Below are 22,541 nucleotides of genomic sequence, written 5' to 3'. Positions count from 1 at the left end.
CTCAATGGACATGAGTTTGGGTAGGCTTCGGGAGTTGGTGATGGATGGGAAGGCCTGGCGTGCTGCAGTTCACGGGGTCGCAAAGAGTTGGATACCACTGAGCGACTGGACTGAACTGAACTGACATTGCAAGGAATTCCTTAACAGTCCAGTGGTTAGGACTCCATGCCCTCACTGTGGAGGGCTGGGGTTCAATTCCTGGTTGGGGAACTAACATGTCACAAGCTGTGTGGCACTGGGTGTCCCTCACCGGCCAAGCAGCATGTGTGGCGAGAGGAACTGTTAGACTCCACAGTGGCACTGTTTCCCATCTCCTCCTGCCCAAGCTGGGTCTTCAGGCTTCCCAGAACCAATCTGGACAGGTGGGAAGGCTGGGTGGCCTGGACTGGTTCTCCCACCCTTCTGAGATGGCTGGAAGCTGGTTGCTCTTTCTCACCACGAATGAATGACCAGTCAATTCCCCATCCCTTCTCTGCTCGATGCCAGCATGGCCATCCCTGGTACCTTGCCTTACCCTGCTCTGGTCTATTGAGGGCAGCTACTTCCCAGCCTTCCCCAGAGGCCTGCCCCTCCCAGGGCCAGTTGGGAAGGAACCCCCACAGATCTGGGAATCAGCTCTCTTCGGCGTGGGGGGAATAAGTCCCCAAATCCCAGCTGGGACCATGTTCCCCCCCACTCCCCACCCCCTGCCCCCAAGTCACCTGCAGTCCCTCTAGCTGTAAGCTCCAGCCTGAGGCCTCTTAGAAAGGAGGTGTAGTCGCCGGCAGAATGATTTAATCAGTGCAGATTATTTACAGACACTGATCCCCTCCCCACCCCCCTCGGCTGGCTCTCCAGTGGTTCTGAGGATGGAGTGGGGAGGACGCTGCTGGACCCACACTGGGGGCCAGTCCATGAGGGGCCCCTCGCCCCAGGGGCCTCAGGGATTCCGGGCGGCAGGCCGGCTTGCTCAGGGCTGGGGGAGCAGCGGGGACAGAGCCGGCTCTACAGTACCATTTCCCACGGCAGCCTCGCCTCCTGCTTGCTTCAGGGAGGAAAAGAGGGCAGAATCACCTCCATCCACAGGGTTGAACCCAGGATCGGGGGAGGCCCCAGGCTACAGTGGGCTCCTCTGGGGGATCCACAGTCCTGTCCCATAGTCTGAGAGAGAGGATGAGCTGCTGGCCACCACGCCACCCCTACCAGTGTCCCTGGGGGACAGCGCGCTGGTGGGGAGGAACCCCTTAAGCCTGGTAGGCATGCGTCTCTGGACATCTACAACCCCGGCCTGGGCACCTATTACCCCCTCTCTCCCCGGGAGAACTAGGACACTGGCAGCTGAGCCTGAGGCTGGTGGGCTTCTGAGACCCCTGCGGGTGGTGGTGGGGGGGTGACAGGGGGAGGGAAGATGCTCGTGGAAAGAACCCAATTGAGTTGCAGCTCAGAGGGGAGAGAGTGGGCGGGAGGCTGGAAGCCCAGCCCCCGGGGGGCGTGGTTGGCGCTACCCTTGGGGGAGGGGCCTTGGCAGACCCCCTTTGGTCCTTGGTAAGGCAGGCCCAGGGCCGCTTCTCCCAAGAGGGGAGGAGGTACAGGGGAGCTGGGGGCTGCTGGCCCCGGGCTGGCCAGGTGCAGGCAGGGTTCTTGGGCCTAAGGAATCCCGACTGCTGGGGTTGTTAGAAGTGGGCTGGGAAGCAACCAAACCTCAACAGGACTCGCGATCAGCGGGTCCCCTCCCCTGCCCGCCCCGCCCCCTTTGGCCTGAGGCTGCCACAGGTGGAAGCTCTTTCTGAGACTCAGGGGGCTAGAGACCAGTCAGGCCCCACCAAGCTCTAAAACCAACAGAGCCCTCGGCTCTGACCCAGGTGCTCAGGGTGGAGATCAACCCAGCAGCCCTTCGATTACTCTTCCAACAGGGCCTTCTGACCCACTGCTCCTCTGGCTAAGCCAGGGGTGGGTGTGAGCCTAACTCCCTGTCTGGTGCAGAAGTATATTTAGAAACCTCTAAGCCCCTGCCTTTAGGGATCGCCCTGAGGGACCGCCCTGGTCAGGCAAGTAGGAAGAAATGCTTAATTAGTGTGCAAAAAAAAAAAAAAAAAAAAGATACCTGGGCATAAATAAACAAGGGGGCGGGGCTGGCAGGGATGTCAGCGGGCCTGGGGGGACCCCCACTGGGGGGCTGAGGAGCCACCGAAGGCTCCAGATGAAAGGCCCCAGGAGCCGTCTCAGAACCACAGGCGCGGCCAGCCTGGCCCCTTAGCACCGTGGGGAGTGGGAGGGTCTGGCGCCGAGGGTCAGACCCACTCCTGCAAGGAGCGCTTGCAGTAGAGGAGCATGCGGGGTGCGCCCTTGCGCTGCATCTGCACCAGGGCATAGGTGAGGCCCAGGATGCAGAGCAGCAGCAGCACAGGGGGCACCAACACCATGACCATATTCACCGTCCGCGTGACCTCCTCCATCTGCACCACCACGCGGCTGCCCCCGTCCTCGTCAGGCCCTGCCTCGCCGCCACCGCCAGGGCCGGCCTCACCACCCTCCTCGCCCTCCTCGCTGTCACCGCCCATCCCGGGCTCTGCACCCCCATCGGGGTTGAAGGGTGGACGAGCCACGTCGGGCCATCGGGGCCCCGGCTCCACGTGCTCTTGGCAACCCATGAAGTCCCGCAGGATGGACTTGGGGTAGCCGGGCTCCATTCGCAGGCGCTCGTTGTCAAACTTCCAGTATTTGGTGCCCTTGTAGAAATAGGTGTAGGCTGCAGGGGGCAAAGCAGGCCAGAGGAGTGTTAGGTGGGGGCTCCCCGCCAGCCAGAGACCCTCGAGGAGAACCAGGGAGAGCTAAAGGGGCCCTGGCTTTAAAACACCCTCTTTCTCACTGGCTTCCCTGGGCATTTTGAAATCTGTCCATACTTTCTGGCTGGGCTGACACTGACCAGGGCAGTGCAGAGAGGGGTCCTAGAGCCTGCTGGGTTGGGGGCTAGAGTCAGGGGATCCAGTCTGGCTTCCTCCTACACTGGAGAGGACAGTGTCTTGCTCAAGGCCACACAGTCAGACCTGGAGTGGAGCCTGATGCCCCCTTAGACCAGATCTCTGGTCCAGGGCACTTTGTCCACATCCTTTAAACCCCAGGAAGGACCAGGTTTGAGCCACCAGATGCATCCCTGCTCCGCAGAGCACGATGAGGTCACAGCAGCCGCAGAGTGAAGCCACCGTGCACGGAAGCCGTGTGACCCGCCTGGACATTAGCAAAGCCAGCTGGGTCTCCCGTGAGCCCCTGAGAACCTGAAGGCTAATGGGCATTCTGAAACTCACCAGAGACCCTGCTGGAGAAATAATGGCCGCAACTCCCTGTTGCTCAGTTACAACGACAGAGATCAGGCTTCCCTGCCAGGCAGGTAAGGGGGGTTCATCGGGAGGACTCTTGCTCCCGAGGCTCTGAGCCCAAGCTCACCCCACAACCCCGCAGGGCGGCTCTGAGTACCAGTTCTGGACACAGGCCGGCCTGGCTGGACTCCTGACTCCACCACTTCCTCACTGTGCGATTTGGGGACCTTTACTCAAGCTCTCTTTGGCCTCTGTAAACAGTGTCAGTGGTCGCCTGGCCCAGCTGGGTCCCCCGTGCCTGCCATCTTGAAGCTGGTGACCACAAGCAAGCCCTGTCCTATGTGTATGGAGGCGGGGGGATGGTGAGTGCTGGGCAGGCTGGGCGGGGGCTGGCCCTGGTACCTGCATCGTTGCTCAGGAAGGCCCCTTTAGGGGAGGCGGGGATCCCCTGCCACACGCTGATGGGCTTGGGGTAGCCGGGGTCTCCACGCTGCGTCTCCTCGTTGAAGCGCCAATACCTGTGGCCAAAAGTACCAGGCTGTGGGCTGCACCTGGCCTGTCCTGGCCATGGGTTCTTTCTGGGAGGGCCTGGGGATGGGAGCCTTTTCCCTTTAGCGGAGGGGTGCTCACCTGTCCTCTTGGAAGAAGAAGGTATGACCTGTGGGCTCCCACCAGATGGCTGTGTCGATACGGTCGTAGGGGATGCCCAAGCCATAGCTGGTCAGTGGCTGTGGGTAACCCGGCTCCAGGTTCGCTTCTCGGAAGAGCCAGTAGCGGTCACCTGCGGGAGACGTTGGGGGGGGCAGGCACGGGGAGTGAGAATCTAGGTCCCCAAATTCACATTCACTGCTACACTCACCATGCACACACACACACACACACACTCTCATCCTTGTACACAGAACAAGCACTGACACTCCATACCCAAGACAACTCACGCTTGCATCACACGCACGTGGCACTCAGGGACACCTGTAATGCACCCATTTACGTGTATACATTTACACTGCCAGCTCACAATGACACACACACCACACACTCAATCGCAATACACACGAGCCTCTGATCCTGTTTGAACATCCACTCCCCCCCCACACAGTTCTTGCACAGAGAGAGGGAAGAGGCCTGGCCTCTGGATCTACAGACTGTGTCCGTGGGGCCCCCAGTGCATGGCCCAGGCTTCTCCCTTGTAGTGTGAGCCCAGCCTGGTCCTTGGGGACTTCCTGCCTGGTTGAGACTCAGGCCAGGGGGCCTGGGGACACAGCCAATCCTTCAGAGGTGCTGCCCTGAGGCCCTTCCTGGGGGGGCAGGCCTCAGAGGAGGGGCTGGGGGGAGGGAGCTCCACTGTCTCTGTAGACAGACCCAGAGACACTCCCCAGAGTGGGCTTGGGGACCCGCTCTTAAGAGGAAGGGGCAAGGAAGAGGCCTAGGATGCAAGGAAGGAGGGCGATGGGGCAGAGCCCCTGTGCTGTAGAAGGTAGACACTTGCCCTCAGTCAGTCCACCTCTGCCCGCCAGGCCTCTGGTCTCTGTCTACCCCCACCCCCACCCCTGCCCTGCTGCCAGGGTCAGGTCCCTGAGTAAGCCCGCAGTGGGCGACAAGACGAGATGTGCACATGGTCCTTCCTTTCCACCCTCTGTCAGGCCCAGCTGGGTCAGAGGTCAGGCCAGAGATGAGGGCAGGAGGGCTGCCCAGCCCTCTCCCTCCCACCTGCCCCAACTCACCTTTGAAAAAGACAAAACGCCCATCCTGGCGCTCGTAGGCAGCACTGATGTCACTGGGCAGGCCCCGCCAGAAATGCCCGATGGGCATGGGATAGTTGTCCAGGACGCGGTTGTGCCGCACCCGCCAGAACCAACGGCCCTGGGGAGGGTGTGGGGGTGAGTGGACGGCATGGGGGCCCCCCACCCACCCCTTCCAGTGGGACACATTTGGGCTGGGAGTGATAGTGAGAAGAATGGGTCCTGGGAGCCCAGGAACACCCTCGGTCTAATAATATATTCAGACTGGGCGAAGAGGGGGCAGCGAGGGTCCCTGGGGCCATTTGTGTCCCCTGGAGCCACCATGGAAGCTCTGGGTGAGGGCTGAGTGAGGGCCAGGCCCTGAAGTTGGACAGCTCTGGGTTTGGTTTCCAGCATCACCTTTACTCAGTGGATGATGTGGACGACTCCCCCTGCCTGGGAGAGTTTGGTGCAGGGGGTCTTAGGAAGAGGGGGGGGTCGAGGGGGCACAAGGAGAGACAGCCCCAGGTGGGTGTGGGCCTCTAGGTTTACTGTACGACCCCGGGCAAGTCCCTTGTCCCTCGGGCTGTTTTCCTCTTGGTCTAGGGTCTGATGGCTCCGCAGGGGCCACTGAGTGAGGGGGGCGGAGGTGGGGCAAGAGTCTGGGGCAGAAGTGGGAGGGAGCTCTCTGCTCTGAGCCTGGGCCAAGGGGCTGGGGTTTGGGGTGCAGGCGGGGGCCAGACCTTGAACACGAACATCTCCCCCCGCAGCATGGCCACCGTGTCGAAGTCCCCATCGCAGATGTTGGGGCCATACTGGTCGGGCCGCTCTGTGGCGCGGGGTTGGGGTGGGGGGCCTGGCTTTGGAGGCCGCTCCGGCTTCCCACCTGGGGGAGGTGGCTGAGGGGGTCTGGGGGGCCGGTGGTCTGGCCGGCCAGGCCGCCGGGGGGTCACAGTGGGAAGAGGTTGGGTGGGCTGTGGCTGGCCATCCGGGGTGCCTGCAGAGGGGTGGGAGGGGGAAGTGAGGAGGGTAGCCCCAGAACCCCGCCAGGATGCCAGCTTCTACTCAGAACCTTGGTGGCCTGAGGAGTCCTGTGCCCCACGGGCAGCCCACCCAGGTGAGAGGCCCTATCTGACCACAGCAGACCCCTCCCCACACCACCATCGCTAAGGGGGACCTCCAGTCTCTTCCATTCCTCCAGTCCCTTCGTTGACCTCCCCACATTGCGCTAGGGTCATTGCACCCTAAAGCCACCCCTGGCTGCACTTCCCCTTGGGGATGCTCCTCTTAGGAGGCTGGCTGGTTCCAGTGGAGGCTCCAGAAGCAGTAGACACAAGCAGAGGGAAGAATGTGGTTCCTGCCACAGCGAGGGCTCGGGGTGGGCACTGACCCACTGAACTGGCCCCCAGAGACCTCCCCATTGGGGGCTTCCTTGGTGGGGGGTGGGGGGGTGCTACCTGCCTCAAAGGAGCTGGGAAGTGATAAACCAGCAATGCTCAGAGGACAGCCTCAGTGGGACACGCTTGGGCTGGGTGTAACGGTGGAAGGAACAGGGACCCCAGGGACACCCTGGGTCTAATAAGAATATCCCTCAGGCTGAGGAGGAAAACGGGGGCAGTAAGGGGCCCTGGGGTCACCTGTGTCCCCTGGAGCCACCATGGAATCTCTGGGTGAGGGCCTGGGCCTGGAGTCAGCCAGCCCTGGACTGATTTCTAGCACCATCCTCTATTGACTGGATGACTTGAACCATCACTAATTCTCTTGGGGCCTCAGTTTCCTCATCTACAAAATGGGTGTGACCACGGTCCCTATGCTTCATGGGGCTGGGAGCTGAGAGCAGGCGTGCAGAGCCCCCTGTCCTCCACTGCCGCTGGCTCACCGTAGAGCTGCTGAATGCCCCGAAGGTCATCTTCGGGCAGCTGGAAGTTGTCGATGTCCATCCACTGGTAGAATGGTGCCATGATGGCGCTGGGGTTGCTCGAGTGCTCCAGCCCCAGTGCGTGGCCCAGCTCGTGTACTGCTACCAGGAAGAGGCTGTTTCCTGTCATGGCGGGCAGTGAGATCAGCTCTGGCCTGGCCCAGGACCTGGACACCCCACTCTATGAGGGACCCAAAAAGCCTGCCCACGCTTTACTCTCAGAAGAAGCTGAGCCACTGTGACTTCTATCTTCCTCTATCTTCCCCATCTGGAAAATGGGTACACCAATCCCTCCCTTCCTTTCCCTATCACCCCCCTTGGAGATGATGGACAGCAGACTGAGACCAAGAGTCAATGCTCCCAAGAACTGCATGGGGGGTGCTCTCCCCTCCCAGCCCCCAGCTCTACCCTCCCCACCCCCCACCCCTGATGTCACCATGACCAGAGGTGCTCACCATGCAGGTCAGTGCTGGAGAAGGTCCAGGGCTCATCTGCATCGAAATGGGTGTCACCGCCCAAACCAGGGCCAGGGAAATAGGCGTGAGCTAGAAAGCCACCTGTGCCATCAAATGGTGAGCTGTCGCCATGGAAACCAGAGGCAAAGAGTACCATGATGTCCGCCTCCTTCTGCCGCCGCAGTCGGATGTCCTCATAAGGCACCTCCTGGAAGACCAGGGGCGTGGCCTGCTCCCACACACGGAAGGCCCGGCGCACTGCCTCCAGCGAGTGGTACCAGCCTAGCTTCTCTGTGTAGTTCTGGATGCTGCAGGCAGACGGGAAGACGTGAGTGAGCCCACGGCCGGGGCTGCTGTCCATTGCTAGCATCCACTGGGTTGGGGGCGGGGACACACGGTCTCAGGGAAAGGGCATAGGATCTGAGCCGGTTCATGGACGATGCTCATCAGTACCGACTGTTAATTTACTCTGATGTGAATTTGAAAAAAAAAAGAACTAAGTTGTCAAGCCCAGTAATTCATTAGGATATCACTGAATAAGGTTGCATTTTGCCAAATACGCTTATTTTAAGAAAACATTAAGTAATTAAAAGTGTAGGTGATACAGAGCCAAGAGAAAGACCTAGAAAGTGGGATGCAAACGGCTGAGGTTTGGGAAACACAGGCCAAGTGGTTCTGAATGTTGGGCTCCAGAGTCAGGCTGAATCAGGTTCAAGGCTGGGCTCTAACATTTCCTGTGTGACCTTGGGCAAGCAACTTAAGGCTCTCTGAGTTTTAGCTTCCTCATCTGTGAAATGGGAAAGAAGGGCAGCACTTCTATTACGGAGTCCTGGGGAGAAATCAACGGCTTAACTCACGGAGAGCATGTGCCTGCACATGATAAAAGTATGGTGAGGCCTGTTAGATCCCATTTAAAGCAGATTAAGCATCTGTGTGCTAGATAGAGCTCCATCAGAGATCATGAATCAGCTCATGGATCGTGAGTTCACTCTGGTGGCCTGGGTTCCTCAAGACCTCGGGAGCTGCTCTTCCTCGGGAGACGGAGCTGAGGGTGGGTCATGGCTGGATTGGAACGGGAAGGGGGACCCTTGAGGACTGCCATGCAGCTCAAGGCTCAGGGGGGTTTCTTGCCAAAGAATTTGGCGGAAAGGAAGAAGGGGTATTTGAAGCAGGGTTTGTGTGGGTAACTCGGTGCACACATCCCCCCTGTGCAGATGCTGGACTGCCCAGATGCTCCAGGGCCTCCCTTATCCTTCATACCCCCAAAGCCTCCAGTTCTCACTGGTGTAGAAGCCCACCTGGGTGGGTGAGGCCAGCCCTTGGCTGCTGGTGGGTACAGGGAGGGAGGAAAGGAGGACAGAGCAGAGTTCAAAGGGCCCCACCATTCTCTAGAGGGAAACTGCGGTGGGGGAGGAGCCGATCTAATCAGCATGGGGGTGGGATTGGATGGGGAGGCCGGGCACCCTGCAGTGGGCTGCTGGGAAAGGAAGCCTTCCAGACAAGCCCACTGGGAAGCCTGAGGCCTCAGCCCAGGGAAGGAGCCCTCCCAGTGCTTCAGAAACATGCCCTGAGGGGAGGCCACCCTGGGCAGCTGGGGTCTCTACCTGAAGGTCAGGTGGTGGTTGTTCCACTTCCTCCCCGTGAGGGCGTAGCGCTTCCTCCGCCGCCGCAGGTTGGCTTTCACACGTACCCCAAACTGGTCTGGCACCCCACAGCGGGGCCGCTTCATCCACCTGGGAGCACAAAGCCTCCTCTCAACACACCTGCCTGCTGGGCACCGCCTCTTCCAGGCGGTGTCTACCATCCAGGGAGTCTACCATCTCCCACCCTCCAGCCACCGGCCTCCAGCTGCACCTATTATGAGGGCAGCGGCAGTGAGAAGACTCTCCCTAAGCTTTGAGCTCCTTCTCAGGAAAATGGTATGATGGCCTGGTACTGGAAGACTGCGTGTCTAGGAGTGGCTCTGCAAAGGAGAGCCCCTGTTTACCAGCATCGCCCAGGAGCAGGAGGTGAGTTACCCTAAGGCCTTTTATCCCTGATACCTTCTGCTCTGAGCGCTCATCAAGAATGTGGCTCTGGGTCACAGAATCTCTGTCAGACTCAAAGCAAGGCCTAACTAGGCAATCACAGCACATATACCACACCTCCCATTCCCAAGCCTATGGTAGACACCACTAATCAATCCTGTGCTCCTTGCTGCTGAGCTGGGTTTCAGCCTCAGGAGCCTTCTCGACACAAGACAGCAGCAGCCCCTCCCAACCAATGAGAGCTAGCACGGAGGATCAAACCCTTTGCCACCTCGTATCTAGGCCACCCTTTCCTGGAAAACTCCACAGGCCAAGCCTTTATCACAGTAGGCTGGAAGGAGGGCAGGTGCTAGTGGGGTCTGGGAATGACCTGACGGAAGGACTCACGCCTTGGTCTCTTCGTCCAGCACACCCGTGACGGGGATCCCGTAGAAGCGCTGCATCTCGGCGAGGGCCGAGGCCAGGATCTGGGCGGAGCGCATGGTGGACATGTGACGGCTGGGCTGGGGCAGGTAGCCATAGAGCCGCAGCCAGTTCTGCAAAGGAGAGGCCACAGCCTGGTCAGCAGGTCCTGGCCCCCTGACCTCCAAGCATGCGCAGTCTGCCTCCCACCCCCTCCCACCCCCATCACCTCCCACCAGTGTGGGCTTCTGGACCACTCTCTCTGCTTCCACTTCCTGTGGTCTGTTCTCAGACAAGAGCTGGAACAAAAGGCCGGATCTGATCAGTCCTCTGCCTAGAACCCTCCAAAGACTTCCCGCCTCAGAGGAAAAGCCAATTCTTACAGGAGCTACTGGGCCCCAGGTTGGCTCTCAGACCTCACTCCTATCATTCATTCAGCCCAGCCGGGCTCACTCTTGCCTTGGGCCTTCGCATTTGCTGTTCCTACTGCCTGGAGTGCTCTTCCCAGACATCTGCATGGCTCATGCCGTCTCTGTCTTCAGGTCTCTGCTTCCTCACCTTATTGGAGGGGTATTCTCTGACAAATATAGAAAACACACCCACCTGCTGTAACCTGCACACCCTCCCTCTCCTGCTTGCCTGCCCTCGTCCCCATCTGACACACTATATTTCACTTGGCTGTTTATCGTTTGTCTTCCCCCATGAGGATGGTAGCTGTGTCCATGAGGACAGCCCACAGTTGCCATCTTTATTATTGCACAGGCCCCTGCAGGGGTGGGTCCCCTACCATCCAGGCAGACCACTGGGACCCCTATGGGGTTTAGCACCTCTTGAGTTCTCATCTAGTAGGAAAACCATGGGGCTTCCCTAGTGGCTCAGGTGGTAAAGAATCAGCCTGCAATGTGGGAGATCCGGATTTGATCCCTGGGTCAGGAAGATCCCCTGGAGAAGGGAACGACTACCCACTCCAGTTTTCTTAGCTGGGAAATCCATGAACAGAGAAGCCTGGCAGGCTACAGTCCATGGGATGGCAAAGAGTCGGACACAACCGAGCGACTAACACTTTCACCAGACCCTAAGCCTTCTGGAAGGAGAGCATGTGGGTTCAGGGAGTCCACCCAGGCCCAGCAGGGTGGGACCGGAGGCCTGAAGTTCAGTCTCTGCTCTGCCACTAACTCTGTTCTCTCTGGGCCTGACTTTTCTCATGTGAAAGATGGGGAGCCATAGGGTTACTGGTGGGTGCAATGTGAAAGAGACAACCCTGTGAAGAGTGGCTGGGACACAGTGGGGGCGCCTATCCCCTTCAGGATTTGCTTGGCTAGTCTTTTTTTTTATATATAAAAAAAAGATTTAAAAAATTATATATTTATTTGGCTGCACTGAGTCTTAACTGCCACATGTGGGATCCTCGATCTTCCTTGCGACATGTGAGATCTTTAGCTGTGGCGTGCAAACTCTTGGTTGCAGCATGTGGGATCTAGATCCCTGACCAGGGATCAAACCCAGGCCCCCTGCATTGGGAGTTTGGAGTCTTAGCCCCTGGACCACCAGGGAAGTCCTTGAGCAAGTCTCCTCATCCATCTACCCATCTGTCTGTCTGTCCACCCACCCAGCCAGCCACCCTGCCAAATGCTTCTGAGCACCCTCTCTGTGCCAGGCACCATGCCAGCTGGAGGCCATGGAGGAGGCGGCTGACCTCCAGGGGCTTACAATTTCCTCGGGGAGACCCACTGCAGAGAAGTTCACACCTGCGAGTTTGTGAGCAGACAGGACCACTGCAGTTGAAACCCGACGGTGGGATCCCCAGTGAGCCAAGCTGAGTGGTACTGAGAAAGGGGACTCTGCCCTGCCCACCTTGTGCCCACAAGGCGATGAGATCATGGTGACCACTGTGGGAGGTTGGTCAGCACAGAGGCCAGGGACTGCTGTGTGGGCCTTGGCCACGGAAGCGTGTCCTTTGAAGCTTTCCTTGTTATCCTCAGTCTCTGAAAACCCAAGTGAGGGGACCTGCTCTGAGAGGCTCTGGAAGGCAGAGGCTGCAGAGCAAGGGCCCGCGGGGCAGAGACGCTGCTCTGGGCCGACAGCCATGTGTCAGCCTGGGCCATGCCCACATCAGCCTGCCACCAGGGCCACGTCCAGTTCCTCAGGTACTGGCTCCCCTCGGTGCCACCCTGGCACCTGGCCAGGCCCCCGGAGCGGACGGGCTGCCCACACAGCCTGGCTCAGCCATGCCAGGCTGCCACTGGAGGGAGCAGAGGCTGAGCCAACAAGGGCGGAGTCGGGAGACGGCCAGAGGCTGGGGATGCCGAGCCTCAGCTTGGGGCTCACAGGGCCCTGGGTGACAGTCACAGGACTACGAAAGAGGCAGAGACACCGAGCTGGGAACCACCACGGCTCTGGAGACAGAGCCTCGTCAGCCCCCTTTATATTCCTGTGCCTCTGTAAAAGGGATGGTATCAGGACCTGCTTCATCTCAGGGGTTTCCATGAGGGTGAAATGGGGATGTCCACAGGAGCCCTGGGCACTGTGCTGGGCGGGGAAAGTGCTCAATAAGCGCATTACTAATGACAGGGCTGGGGTGGGGGTGGAGGACTACCCCGGAGAACGGCAGACTTTTGCCTCTATCCACAGGGCTGAAGGATCCAGGTTGGGACAAGTCAGCCTCAGGGCTGGGGGAGGTCAGAGTGCCCTGCAGCACCCCCGACAGGCCCCCTTCACCCCTCCAGCTCCTTTCTCCAGCTTCCAGACCCTGGCAATGTTCTGGACACCCTCCACAGCCTTCTTCCCAAGCACAGAAACCTTTCCTGAGGCGCCTGTTATGTCTGGAGAGGGGGACGTCCACCACCCTTGATGGACACGGTTTGCCTGAAGAAGCCTGGAGAGATCTAGAAGGCGAGGCTGTGAGGTTGGCTAGCTCTCACAGTGAGAGGAATCTGGCTGGAGGTGGGGGCAGGGCCTGGGGCTGCAGCTGACAGACTAGGGCACCTCTACATCACCTATTTGCATAAGGTAAAAATATCCGGGGAGCGCAATCACAGGCCACCAAGGGGCTGATTAGTGGTGTCTGGCGAGTGACAGGAGGAGGGCAGGGCAGGCGGGGGAGGCTGGCTGGGGCCCTGGGGAGGGGAGAGGAGGGCAAGGGAGGGAGCCGGGCCTGTCTGCAGTGAAGAGGTCCAGAGCCCGGCAGGGCGGAAGGGGCAGAGGGGCCCCTTCAGTACTGAGGCAGCTCGGGGGCTGACACCAAAGGCCCAAGGGTGCCTGTGGACCCTCCGTCACACTGTCAGGCACCCTTTGAGTCCCAGGGAAGCCAAGAGGTTCCACCTCGGTATCAGCCAAGCCTCCTCGGTGACAAATGTCTCTCTGCCAGTGTCTGGGTAGAAAGCTGAGGCCGAGGACTGGTGACGTGAGTGGACTAGGCTGAAACGGCCTTGGCAAAGCAGCTGAGTCCCTGGATGATAAGGCGAAGGAGCTGATGGAGATGCCTGACTGGCAAGCAATGGGCTCAGAGCTGACCAAGCACCAACCAGTCTACACCACCCGCGGGGCTGGGGCTGCCCCCCACCCTGCCTCCGCCAGTATCCAGGAGGAAGTTTCTCATCACCCTACTGTTCTAAGTGCGACAAGCCCTGGGGGTGGAAGGAAAAGCATGGGGCGGGGGCAGGCACCACGTGTAGGGCAGGTGCTGCCCTGACTCCAGTCTCCTGAGGGGCTCTGCAGCCATGGGACAAAAATGGGGAGCAATTCCCAAAGTCACAACAGAACCCTGGTCTCAAAGTGGAGGAGAGGCTTGCTCAAGGCTCCACTGCTCCTACCGGTATAAATACTGCCTCTCCCTTCCGTCAGGACTCCTTTTCCTGTCACCTGAGTCTCACAGGTGGGGTGAACCAAGCAGTGAAGTTCTGTTTTTCACAAGGGGAAACTGAGGCTCAGGCAAGCCCATAAGCAGCAGAGTAGGGAGATCCCTTCCGTGAGGATCACTGCCCAGTGGGAGGCAGGGAAGGGTTCTACAGGGACAGCACGAGGCCCCCTTCTGCCTCCTGCAGCCCAGGGAGGGAGGCTGCTGTGGGAGAACTGGCCCCACCAACCTGTTCTTTCAGCTACTTCTTTCTCCAGCTCCAGACCCCACCCCATAAGTATGGACAGAAGCTTCAGGTGAGTGGCTGGCCCCAGGCAGGGAGATGTAGAGCCATCCAGAGTCTGGGAGTGGGGGCATTCCTGGCCCCCTGGCCCTATAGGAGAGGTCATAAATATAGCAGCCGGGGGCTGAGAATCTGCTGGAGCCAGGCTGTCGATTCTCATCACCCCATTCAAGGCTCACAAGTAGCCCATCCCCATTACACAGACTGCAAGGTTCAGAGAGGGTGCACGGCTCACCCAGGGTCACACAGCAGGTCTGTGGGTAGAACTGGAGCCCAGAGGCAGCACGTCGGCTCCTCTTGGCCTGAGGTTGGGGATGTTGGGCTCTGGCCCATCTGGGGAACCGTGCCCAGCACAGTGCTGGGGGAGGGCACTGGGGGAGGGAGTCTAATCCTCCCCACCATGGGAGTCTGGGTCTGGGCACTGGGCCACATCAGCAGGGCTGCTCCCCAGGACTGCTGAGACCTCGCCAAGGCAGGCCCTCCCCCATCCTGAGGGCGTGTCTAGGAAGGAGCCACCAGATCAATAATGTGCATTAAGCAGTCTCAGGGTAGGAGCTACCCCACAGCCAGCTCCTCCAGGCTCAGATCAGTGGAGCCCCCTCCCACCGGCCTTATCAGACCCCACACGATAAGAGCAATCGCTCCTGGCTCAGCTCTGCTTCTGTCATCCCACTTTCTCTGCAGGCCAGGCAGACCCTGGCAGGATTGCCCAGACAGGCACAAAAGGCGTCTTGTCAGGCCCGTCAGCAGTGGACACAGACCTTTCACGGTGTCCTGGGACCAGTTACGGGGGCCGCAAGCCAGGCCACCCTGTCCTTTGTGGACCATTTACTTCCTTTAGAGGCAGCATGGTTCATATTCAAGCGGTTTGAGAACACACTTGCTCTCAAATCTAAGTCCTCAAGATGGGACAGCTATAGGTGGGGAAGGGGCTCCAGGTGGTAGGGAGAGCCAGTGGGGTGGGGATGTCAGGCCAGGGAAACAGGAAGGAAGGGGACACCACTTCTTTACCCCGGGGCCTCCCCCAACACTTCTTAACCTGGAGAAAACAAGAGCCGGGTCCTTTAGCCAGTGGGTGGGCAGGGGTGGGGTGAAAGGGCCCTGTTGGCTGGTGGTTTCGGGTTGGCTGAGGGCCAGGCCTGTGTGGCTGGACAGGTGGGGGTAGGGCTCCCGGCTCACGTGGTTGAGGGAGGCCCTGGCCCCACCCCCATCCCCTCCTTCCCACCTGGCTCTGGCCCAGCAAGCTCCAGTCTGGCCATGGAGCTTCCAAAAAATGACACCCTGGGCTCTGACCAGCAGCCTTTCACCCAGCCGGGAGCTGGGAGCTCAGGCTCCAAGCCACACTGACCGGCTCTGCTACCATCCAGGCTGCGGGATCAAGGGTAATTTCTCTCACCTCACAGTCTCCACTTCCTCTTCTGTACAGTGGGGTCATGATTGCACCTAAACTTACAGAGCTAATTCAGGATTAAACGTGAAAACCTTACAAAACACCTGTAGGCCCTGCCCAGGATGGAATCAAGTATGTTGAAGGTGCTCAAAAGTAACGCCTGGTCCTCCCCTGGGCACCGCGTGAGGGATACCGTGTGGACTGGGTATTTTATGTACAAACACACTGAATTTCCCCAATAACACCATCCCGTAGACAATACCACTAGTCTCATTTTGTAGACAAGGAAACTGAGGCTCTGTCTTAGTCGCTAAGTCCAACTCTGCGACCCCATGGACTGCAGTACATCAGGCTTCCCTGTCCTTCATTATCTCCCAGAGTTCACTCAGATTCATGTCCACTGAGTCAGTGATGCTATGGAACCATCTCTAACCGTATTACCTAGCTGAGGCTCCGATGGGGTCAATGATTTGCCCAACAGCAAATGCCATCTGCTTCTCACTGTATTTTGCACCATTTTGTAAGCACTTCCTACGTACCAGGCGCCGTGCTCAAGTACAGTGGACTCAAAGTTGGGCTCTCACCCCTGGTGGGTGGGGGCAGTGGAGGTCAGTACCCTCTGGGAGGACAAAGTGGTGCCCAAGGTTCAAGGGTTAGTCCTGGAAAGCAGCTCCAGACCTTGGCCTCCAGCCTCCATGGCCATGGGGGCATGTCTGAGGGCTGGCTAATGGCTGGGACCCAGGGTCTGTCTGTCTAGATCCCAGAGGTTGAGTTGGGTCTATTTGTTCATTGTCTGCTGATCCCATGAGGTTAACGGGAGCTGGTGAGAGGCTTTCCTTTTTGTCTCCCTGACCCAGGCCCACCTTGAACATCTCTGCTGTTTTTGCTCCAAAAAACAGCTGCAAAAATCTGTGCTATTCCCCTAAAGTGCTCAGGCATGCCTAAAACCAGGGTCCTGCTGGGGAACGGCTTCATATGAGCCTAACTCAGTCGAGGCTTGTCCAGTCAGAAAGCGCCTACTGTGTGCCTCAGGCCTGGAGTGCTCAGCAGCTGACAGGGTGCCAGGTCCTCACTGTCATCTGCGGACTCCTCCTGGGGCCCTCTCTGAGATGGAGGAAGCTCTCAGCAGATAGCCCCAAGCCCGCTCTGCTTCTGCTGACCCAGAGAACACTTCTCCACGCCCAAGGCAGAGCTGGCCGCGGGGTTGGGCCCCTGCCTAAGGAGCCAGCTGTGTGAACTACATAAATCTTGGGATGACACTGAAGGTGCCAACTGCCTTAGTCCATCCTGGCTGCTATAATAAAAATACCATAAGCTGGGTGGCTCATAACAACATTTATTTCTCCCAGTTCTGGAAGTAAGAAATTCAAGTCCAGAGTGACAGCATGCTCAGGTCTGGCTGCTGCCTTTTTGCTGGGTCCTCACACAATGGAAGGGGCAAGGGAGATTTCTCCAACAGTTTTTGTGTTTTATCTTTTTACACCTCAGTCGCACCGTGAGGGATGTGGAATCTTAGTTAACTGTTGTTGTTTAGTCACTAAGTCATGTCCGATTCTTTTGCAATCCCACGGGTTGTAGCCCACCACGTTCTTCCACTCATGAAATTCTCCAGGCAAGAATACTGGAGTGGATTTGGGTTGCCATTTCCTTCTCCAGGGGATATTCTCAACCCAGGGACTGAAACCGTGTCTCTTGCATTGGCAGGTGGATTCTTTCACTGAGCCACCAGGGAAGCTTAGTTCCCTGACCAGGGACCAAACCTACAGCCTCTGCATTGGAAGCCTGGAGTCTTAACCAGTGCAACGCCAGTTAAGTCCCTCAGACAGTTTCTAGAATAACACTAATCCCACCCACGAGGGCTCTGCCCTCATGACCTAATCACTTTGCAAAGGCCCCCACCTCCAAATATTGTCACCTTGGGGAAGTTAGGTTTCAACATATTATTTGAGAAAGCTGGGGGGTAGGTAGAGGGAGGGGAGGGGCTTCACTCAGTCTATAGCAACAACTTTAATTGGAGGTGGGAAGCTGCAGCCACCACAAAGACCACCACAGCTGAGGTGGCCTCAGGCAGAAGTCAAACTGTCGGCTGGGCAGGGAGAGGTTTATTCTTGCCGGGCAGTCTTGCTATTCTGAGTTGGTATTAGAGAATGCGGGCAGTATTTGGAGGGATTTTGGAGGAAGTATTTGGAGGGATTCTGGGGGAAGTCTTCTTTGGGTGGGGGGGGGGGCGTCTGGGTGTGTTTCTAGGTTATTTCCTCCCCACTCTCCTTGGACGCAAATGAAGCAGTTTGCGTCTAGGGGTCAGAACAGGCAGGTCTGTGATGCACAGACACGGAGCACATGCAGAGCTGTTCTCTGCAAGGAGGCAGCCGACTGACCGGACCCCAGGGCAGCCCAAACACAGGGCCCTGGTGAAGGACTTGGCATAAAGGGCGTGGCCCAACAGATCCGAGTCCCGGCAGCACTCATCAGCCCCGTTCTCCCTGGGTTTTGAAACAAAGTATGGAGAACAGTGGCTTGCTACTGATAAGAGAATAGAAAGAAAAGAAGATTCAGCTTCTATAGGTTCTCAAAGACAAGGCCCTCACACGATCACACCTCTTCCCCTTGAGGGTGGGCATGGGGGCCCCTGCAGCTTCTGCTCCACAGTTAGGACAGGGCGCTAATATGAGCACACCCGCGGAGCCCCAGGGGCCAGCACAGAAGTGTGGACGGAGACTGGAACACCGGAAGCCTGGGGCTGTGGCTCAACAGTTAGACCTGAAGGTCAAAGGCAGAATTCGAGCTGACCCCTACCCTCCTTTGTCTGCTCTCCTCCTCAGCTGCTGGGGAAGGGCAAGGAAGATACCCAGGTGTCTGCTCAGGGAAAGTGGGTGTGCCCATGATTGAGTGGCAGGGGCACCACACCTGTGAACTCTGGCAGCCTGAGTCACCTCCCTGGGGCAGGGCAGGAGGGCTGAGGGCCTAGAGGTGTGTCTGGGGAGGAGTAGGGGGTGGGGAAAGACTAAAGCTTCTCTGATGAAAACCAAAGGCACTTAAGTGGACTAGGTGCTGAAGCCAGAGATAGGAGGACAGAAAGGGGAGCCTGGATTCTCAGGCCAGGAGGCCAGGAGCTGCAGCTCACACCTCAGTCAGGCAGGGAGGGCCTGGTTTATGCAGAATGGCTGCAGACTGGGAGGGAGGAAGTGGGACAGCCAGGGAGGGAGTGGGACAGGGCAGAATGGCTCAGTGGTGGCTTCCCCAAGAAAGAGCCTTCTCCAGGATGGGGACTGGCAGGTTGCAGGTGTGTGCTGGCTCTGAGCACCTGCCTGATTCCTTAGCCTGATGAAACTCTGCCCTGGGAGGGAGGGAGAGAGGAGCTGGCCTTGACTCAGCTGCTCAGAGACTGTCCTAGCCATGACCTGACCCAAGGTCTGGAGCTGTGGTCAAGGGCCAAAGCCCTTCTTCAAGGGATGGAGACTCTGGACACTGGGTGTAGCCAGGCCCATGAATCTCTGAGGCTGGTCCTTGGAGCGCTTGGACTCGGCACAGTTTTCCTATAGCCTCGGGGCAAATAAGCTGGCTGTGGGCCCAGATCTGGCCAGACTTGATGGGACCCTAAGAAGCAACAGCCTGTACCCGAAAGCCAATTGTAGAATCTGGGCTAGCCCACCAATCTTGAGCCCCTCATCTACCTTGGCTTCCAGCATTCAAGGGTCCCCTGTACTTTCCAGAGTTTCTTCCTGCAATAGCCCAACCCAAGTTTCCCAGGAGGGGCTGCAGTTCAATCAATCCCTAGTCGGTGCCACACCGGCGTAGGGGCATGGTCTGTGCCCTCAGTGCAGACCCTGAAAGGTGAAAGGTGTTAGTTGCTCAGTTGCGTCCCACTCTTTGCAACCCCACAGACTGTAGCCTGCCAGGCTCCTCCATGGAATTCTCCAGGCAAGAACACTGGAGTGGGTTCCCATTCTCTTTTCCTGGGGATCTTCCCAACCCAGGGATTGAACCAGGGTCTCTGGCATTGCAGGTGGATTCCTTACCATCAGAGCCCACAGGGAAGCCCCCAGTGCAGACCCTGGGCAGCAGGTACTCACTCAGCTGGGAGAGGAGAGGGTGATGGAGAAGCAGAAGCAAAGGAGAGAACAAAGACCCTCACACCACAGGTCCCAGTGCCCAAGCTCCTATCCATCTAAGATGCCAAATCACAATACCTAGCTACCAAATCCCAGTTTGGTCCATGACTGCTTCTGTTCAGAGATGCCATTTCTAAGTCGATTATAAACTCCTGGGGGGGTGGGTCTGTGACTTACAATTCTTTGGTATTCCACTCCAGATAGTGGCAGGTGGGTGCAAACAGCACTCTCTGGCCAGTACCTGCAGGCAGGCTGAGGGCCATTTCCCACCAGCAGGAGTTTTCAAATAAGCCCCTGCTTGTCTGAATGTGTGAATCAGGGGCGGGGTGATGGAGCTGGACTGGGCATGGCCTGGGCTCCCGGCTCTGCCTCCTGCCAGGGCCTGGCTCCCTGCTGCTTTCCCTGGCCAAGCCATAGAGGGAGGGCAGAGCAGGTGGGGAACTGGCTGGGAGGTGTAACTTGAGCTGGGAGGAATTCCCTGCCCTTCCTCCGAGCTTTTATTAAAGTAGGGCGGGGAAGGGCAGGCTTCTATCGGAAAAAACTCCCAGGCAGCCGGGGAGGTGGGGAAGCCGCAGGGAGGGTTGGGGGGGAGGGTGCTGGGAGGGAGCACCGGCCTGGCTGCAAATAGAAACGGCACTCAGGCCCGTAACCCGGGCGGCGGGAGGCTCCAGGCCGGCCCAAGGGCACCGAGGCCCAAGCCTACCGGGGACGTGCAGAGAAGGGTGTCTCCTCCACCATGCACCCAAACCTCACCTCTTCTCTGGGCCAGGAAGCAGTGTTTTGGGTGTCGGAGAAAGAACATGTTCGCTTTTGCTCTGACTCAGTGGAGCTAGTGCCTTCACTGTCCCTAGTCCGGAGGACAGCGCTCGGCGACCCCGTGGAGCCGGGGGCGCTGGCTAGACTCAGCTCTACGCCAGGAGGCCCCGCCTAATCATACATTATACATTGGACCGATCCAGAGATGAGTCCCCGTAGGTACGTCAGGCGGGTTCCTGGTGAAAAGATGTTCAGAGTCCACCCTCTTAGACCCGGGCCTTGGCCGTAGGGGCGCCGGTGAAGGGAGCGCCGGGTGAGATCCGGTCTCCCTCTTGATCCCATCTGGCGGCGGCACGACTTGCGCGCAAGAGTCCGAGAAAGTCGCCAAAGCGCCCCCTCAACCCTGATCGGCTGCCTCGGAGGTTCGCACCCCTTCCCCCTACCCCAGCGCGCCGCACGCGGCTCAGTGTCACCCAAACTCTTAGGCGGGAGCGCTGCGGCTGTGCTCAAGGTCCCCACCCCCACCCCCGGTCCCCAGAGCAGCCCCCTTTCGGTTAGCAAAGAACGTCACCGCGCGTCTGCAGGGCTCTCGAGGAATCGGGCGTCCGGAAGAGAGGGGAGAGGAACAGGGGCTGGGGGCCGCAGAAGCAGCTCCCGGGAGGCGGGTTGTGAAGATCAGTGCCCTGGACATGGCTGGAGGAGTAGAGTGTGGGCTCAAGCCCTACATCCTCCAGGGTTTGTGAAGAGGTGCACCGCCAAGGGCCAGCTGGAGAGGGTCAGCTGGCCCGGTCCCCTTTCTTCCCCGCCCCCAACTCCGGGACAGGGGCTCATCTCTGCGCGCTTCCCCTCCACGCTTCAAGCTGCGGGCGTGGCTTCCTTCCCACCCTCAAGTCCCCCAGCCTCAAGTTCTCCAACCTCCGGCAAAGCGGCTGGCGAGGGTTCTTACCTCCGCATTGACTTCGGCGTCCTCCGCCGCTGCGCCGCGGCCCAGGCAGCTCAGAAGCACCAGCAGCAGAGGCAACAGTTGCGGCCGCGTAGCCGCCTCCCGGCCGCCAAGGAGACTGCCCGCCCAGCCCGGCCGTCCGGGCGCGCTCCGGTCGCTGCCCATGCCCGCGGGGCTCGCCCGCTTGCGGGCGCCGGGTCCCCACACGCGGCTCGGAACTTGCGACGCTCCCTGGCTCACCGCCCGAGCCTCGGCAAATTCCCACGGCCGAGGAGAAGCGGGCCGGGCAGGTCCGGGCGCGCGGAGCCGGCCCACTAGGGAGAGGGCGGGCCGGAGCCGCCCGCCGCGGAGTCCTGCAGCCTCGGCGCCCGGGGCCCGGCGGAGAGCAAGCGCAACTCCGGAGCCTTTGTCTGCCTCAGCGCTCCGGCCGCCCGATCCCGCGGCGTGCCCTGCGCGCCCAGCTCCTTCTGTCCATGTTGGGGGGCAGGCGCTGCCGGGAGCGCGCGCCTCCCGCCCGTGAATCCTGCTCGCCCCGCGTCCGACCCGGCCCGGCTCCCCGGGCAGCCTAAAAACGAGGGGCAGGGCACGAGCCGGAGCGAGTGAGCTAGCCAGGGAGCCGGCGCCCGAGGTTCCCGGCGAATTCCGCGCAGCTCCCGGCGCTCCCGGCCCTCCTCCCCGCGATCCCCTACCGCGGCTCTTAAAGGGCCAGCGCTCTTGTGGCGGACGGGCCCGGGCGGGGGCCGGGGGTGGTACCTCGGCCCGAGGTTCCTAGGTAGCAGGTGCCGGCGGTGGAGCGGGACCCGCGGCCCCTTTTACTCTTCCGGGACGGCGGGAATCTTCTCTAGCCCGCCCCCGCCACTCCCATCCTTGCTTTGGGGGAGCCGGATTGACCCCCCCCGCCACAAAGCGGCCCGCCCCACAGAGGGAGGGGCAAGGAGGAATGAAGACGCCTCTTTCTCCCACCTACTGGGTGGATGGGGATAAGGGTCAGGAAGGTGGGCCTTGCAAGGGGATCCAAGTGTCTGGTCTTAGGCTGAAAAAAAAAAAAAAAAGATAAAAACCCAGAGATTGGTTGGCCTAAGGCCTCTTTTCAAAAGCCTCGGGCTATCTTTGGCCTTTTCAGGACTTTTCTCAGTTGCCCAGTGAGGCGTTGGGTACCTTGGATGCCATGCCACAGAGATGAGGTTGCCGTCCTGGGTGGCTACAAACGTGCAGCATGGAGATGCGCAAGTTAATTAACTTTTCTGAACCGCCAAGTCCTTATCTGGAATGCAGGGCAAAGGGCTGGGGTGGGCAGTTAAGATATGCTTCCGGCTCCTGGCCTAGCACACGCTGGGTGTCCAAGCAAAGAACATTATTTGGTACAAACGAAATGTGACAGT

At 59.2% G+C, this 22,541-nt stretch overlaps 1 protein-coding gene across 1 annotated transcript; it reads right to left on the bottom strand.

Annotated features, from left to right (window-relative positions):
* Positions 1 to 756: 756 nt before the first annotated feature.
* Positions 757 to 21,969, bottom strand: MMP15 (matrix metallopeptidase 15). Its single transcript, XM_055552782.1, has 10 exons — positions 21,163 to 21,969; positions 9,805 to 9,953; positions 8,995 to 9,123; positions 7,391 to 7,698; positions 6,897 to 7,058; positions 5,761 to 6,014; positions 5,021 to 5,159; positions 3,927 to 4,077; positions 3,699 to 3,814; positions 757 to 2,728 (listed from the first exon to the last, which is right to left on the bottom strand). Exons 1-10 carry the CDS (start codon positions 21,322 to 21,324, stop codon positions 2,271 to 2,273), a joined length of 2,028 nt encoding a protein of 675 aa, XP_055408757.1. The 5' UTR covers positions 21,325 to 21,969; the 3' UTR covers positions 757 to 2,270.
* Positions 21,970 to 22,541: the final 572 nt, after the last annotated feature.

The sequence above is a fragment of the Bubalus kerabau genome, chromosome 17, assembly GCF_029407905.1.
Source record: "Bubalus kerabau isolate K-KA32 ecotype Philippines breed swamp buffalo chromosome 17, PCC_UOA_SB_1v2, whole genome shotgun sequence".
Taxonomy (NCBI): domain Eukaryota; kingdom Metazoa; phylum Chordata; class Mammalia; order Artiodactyla; family Bovidae; genus Bubalus; species Bubalus kerabau.
Note: the sequence above shows the minus strand (reverse complement) of the source record. Positions and strands in the feature narration are given on the sequence as shown.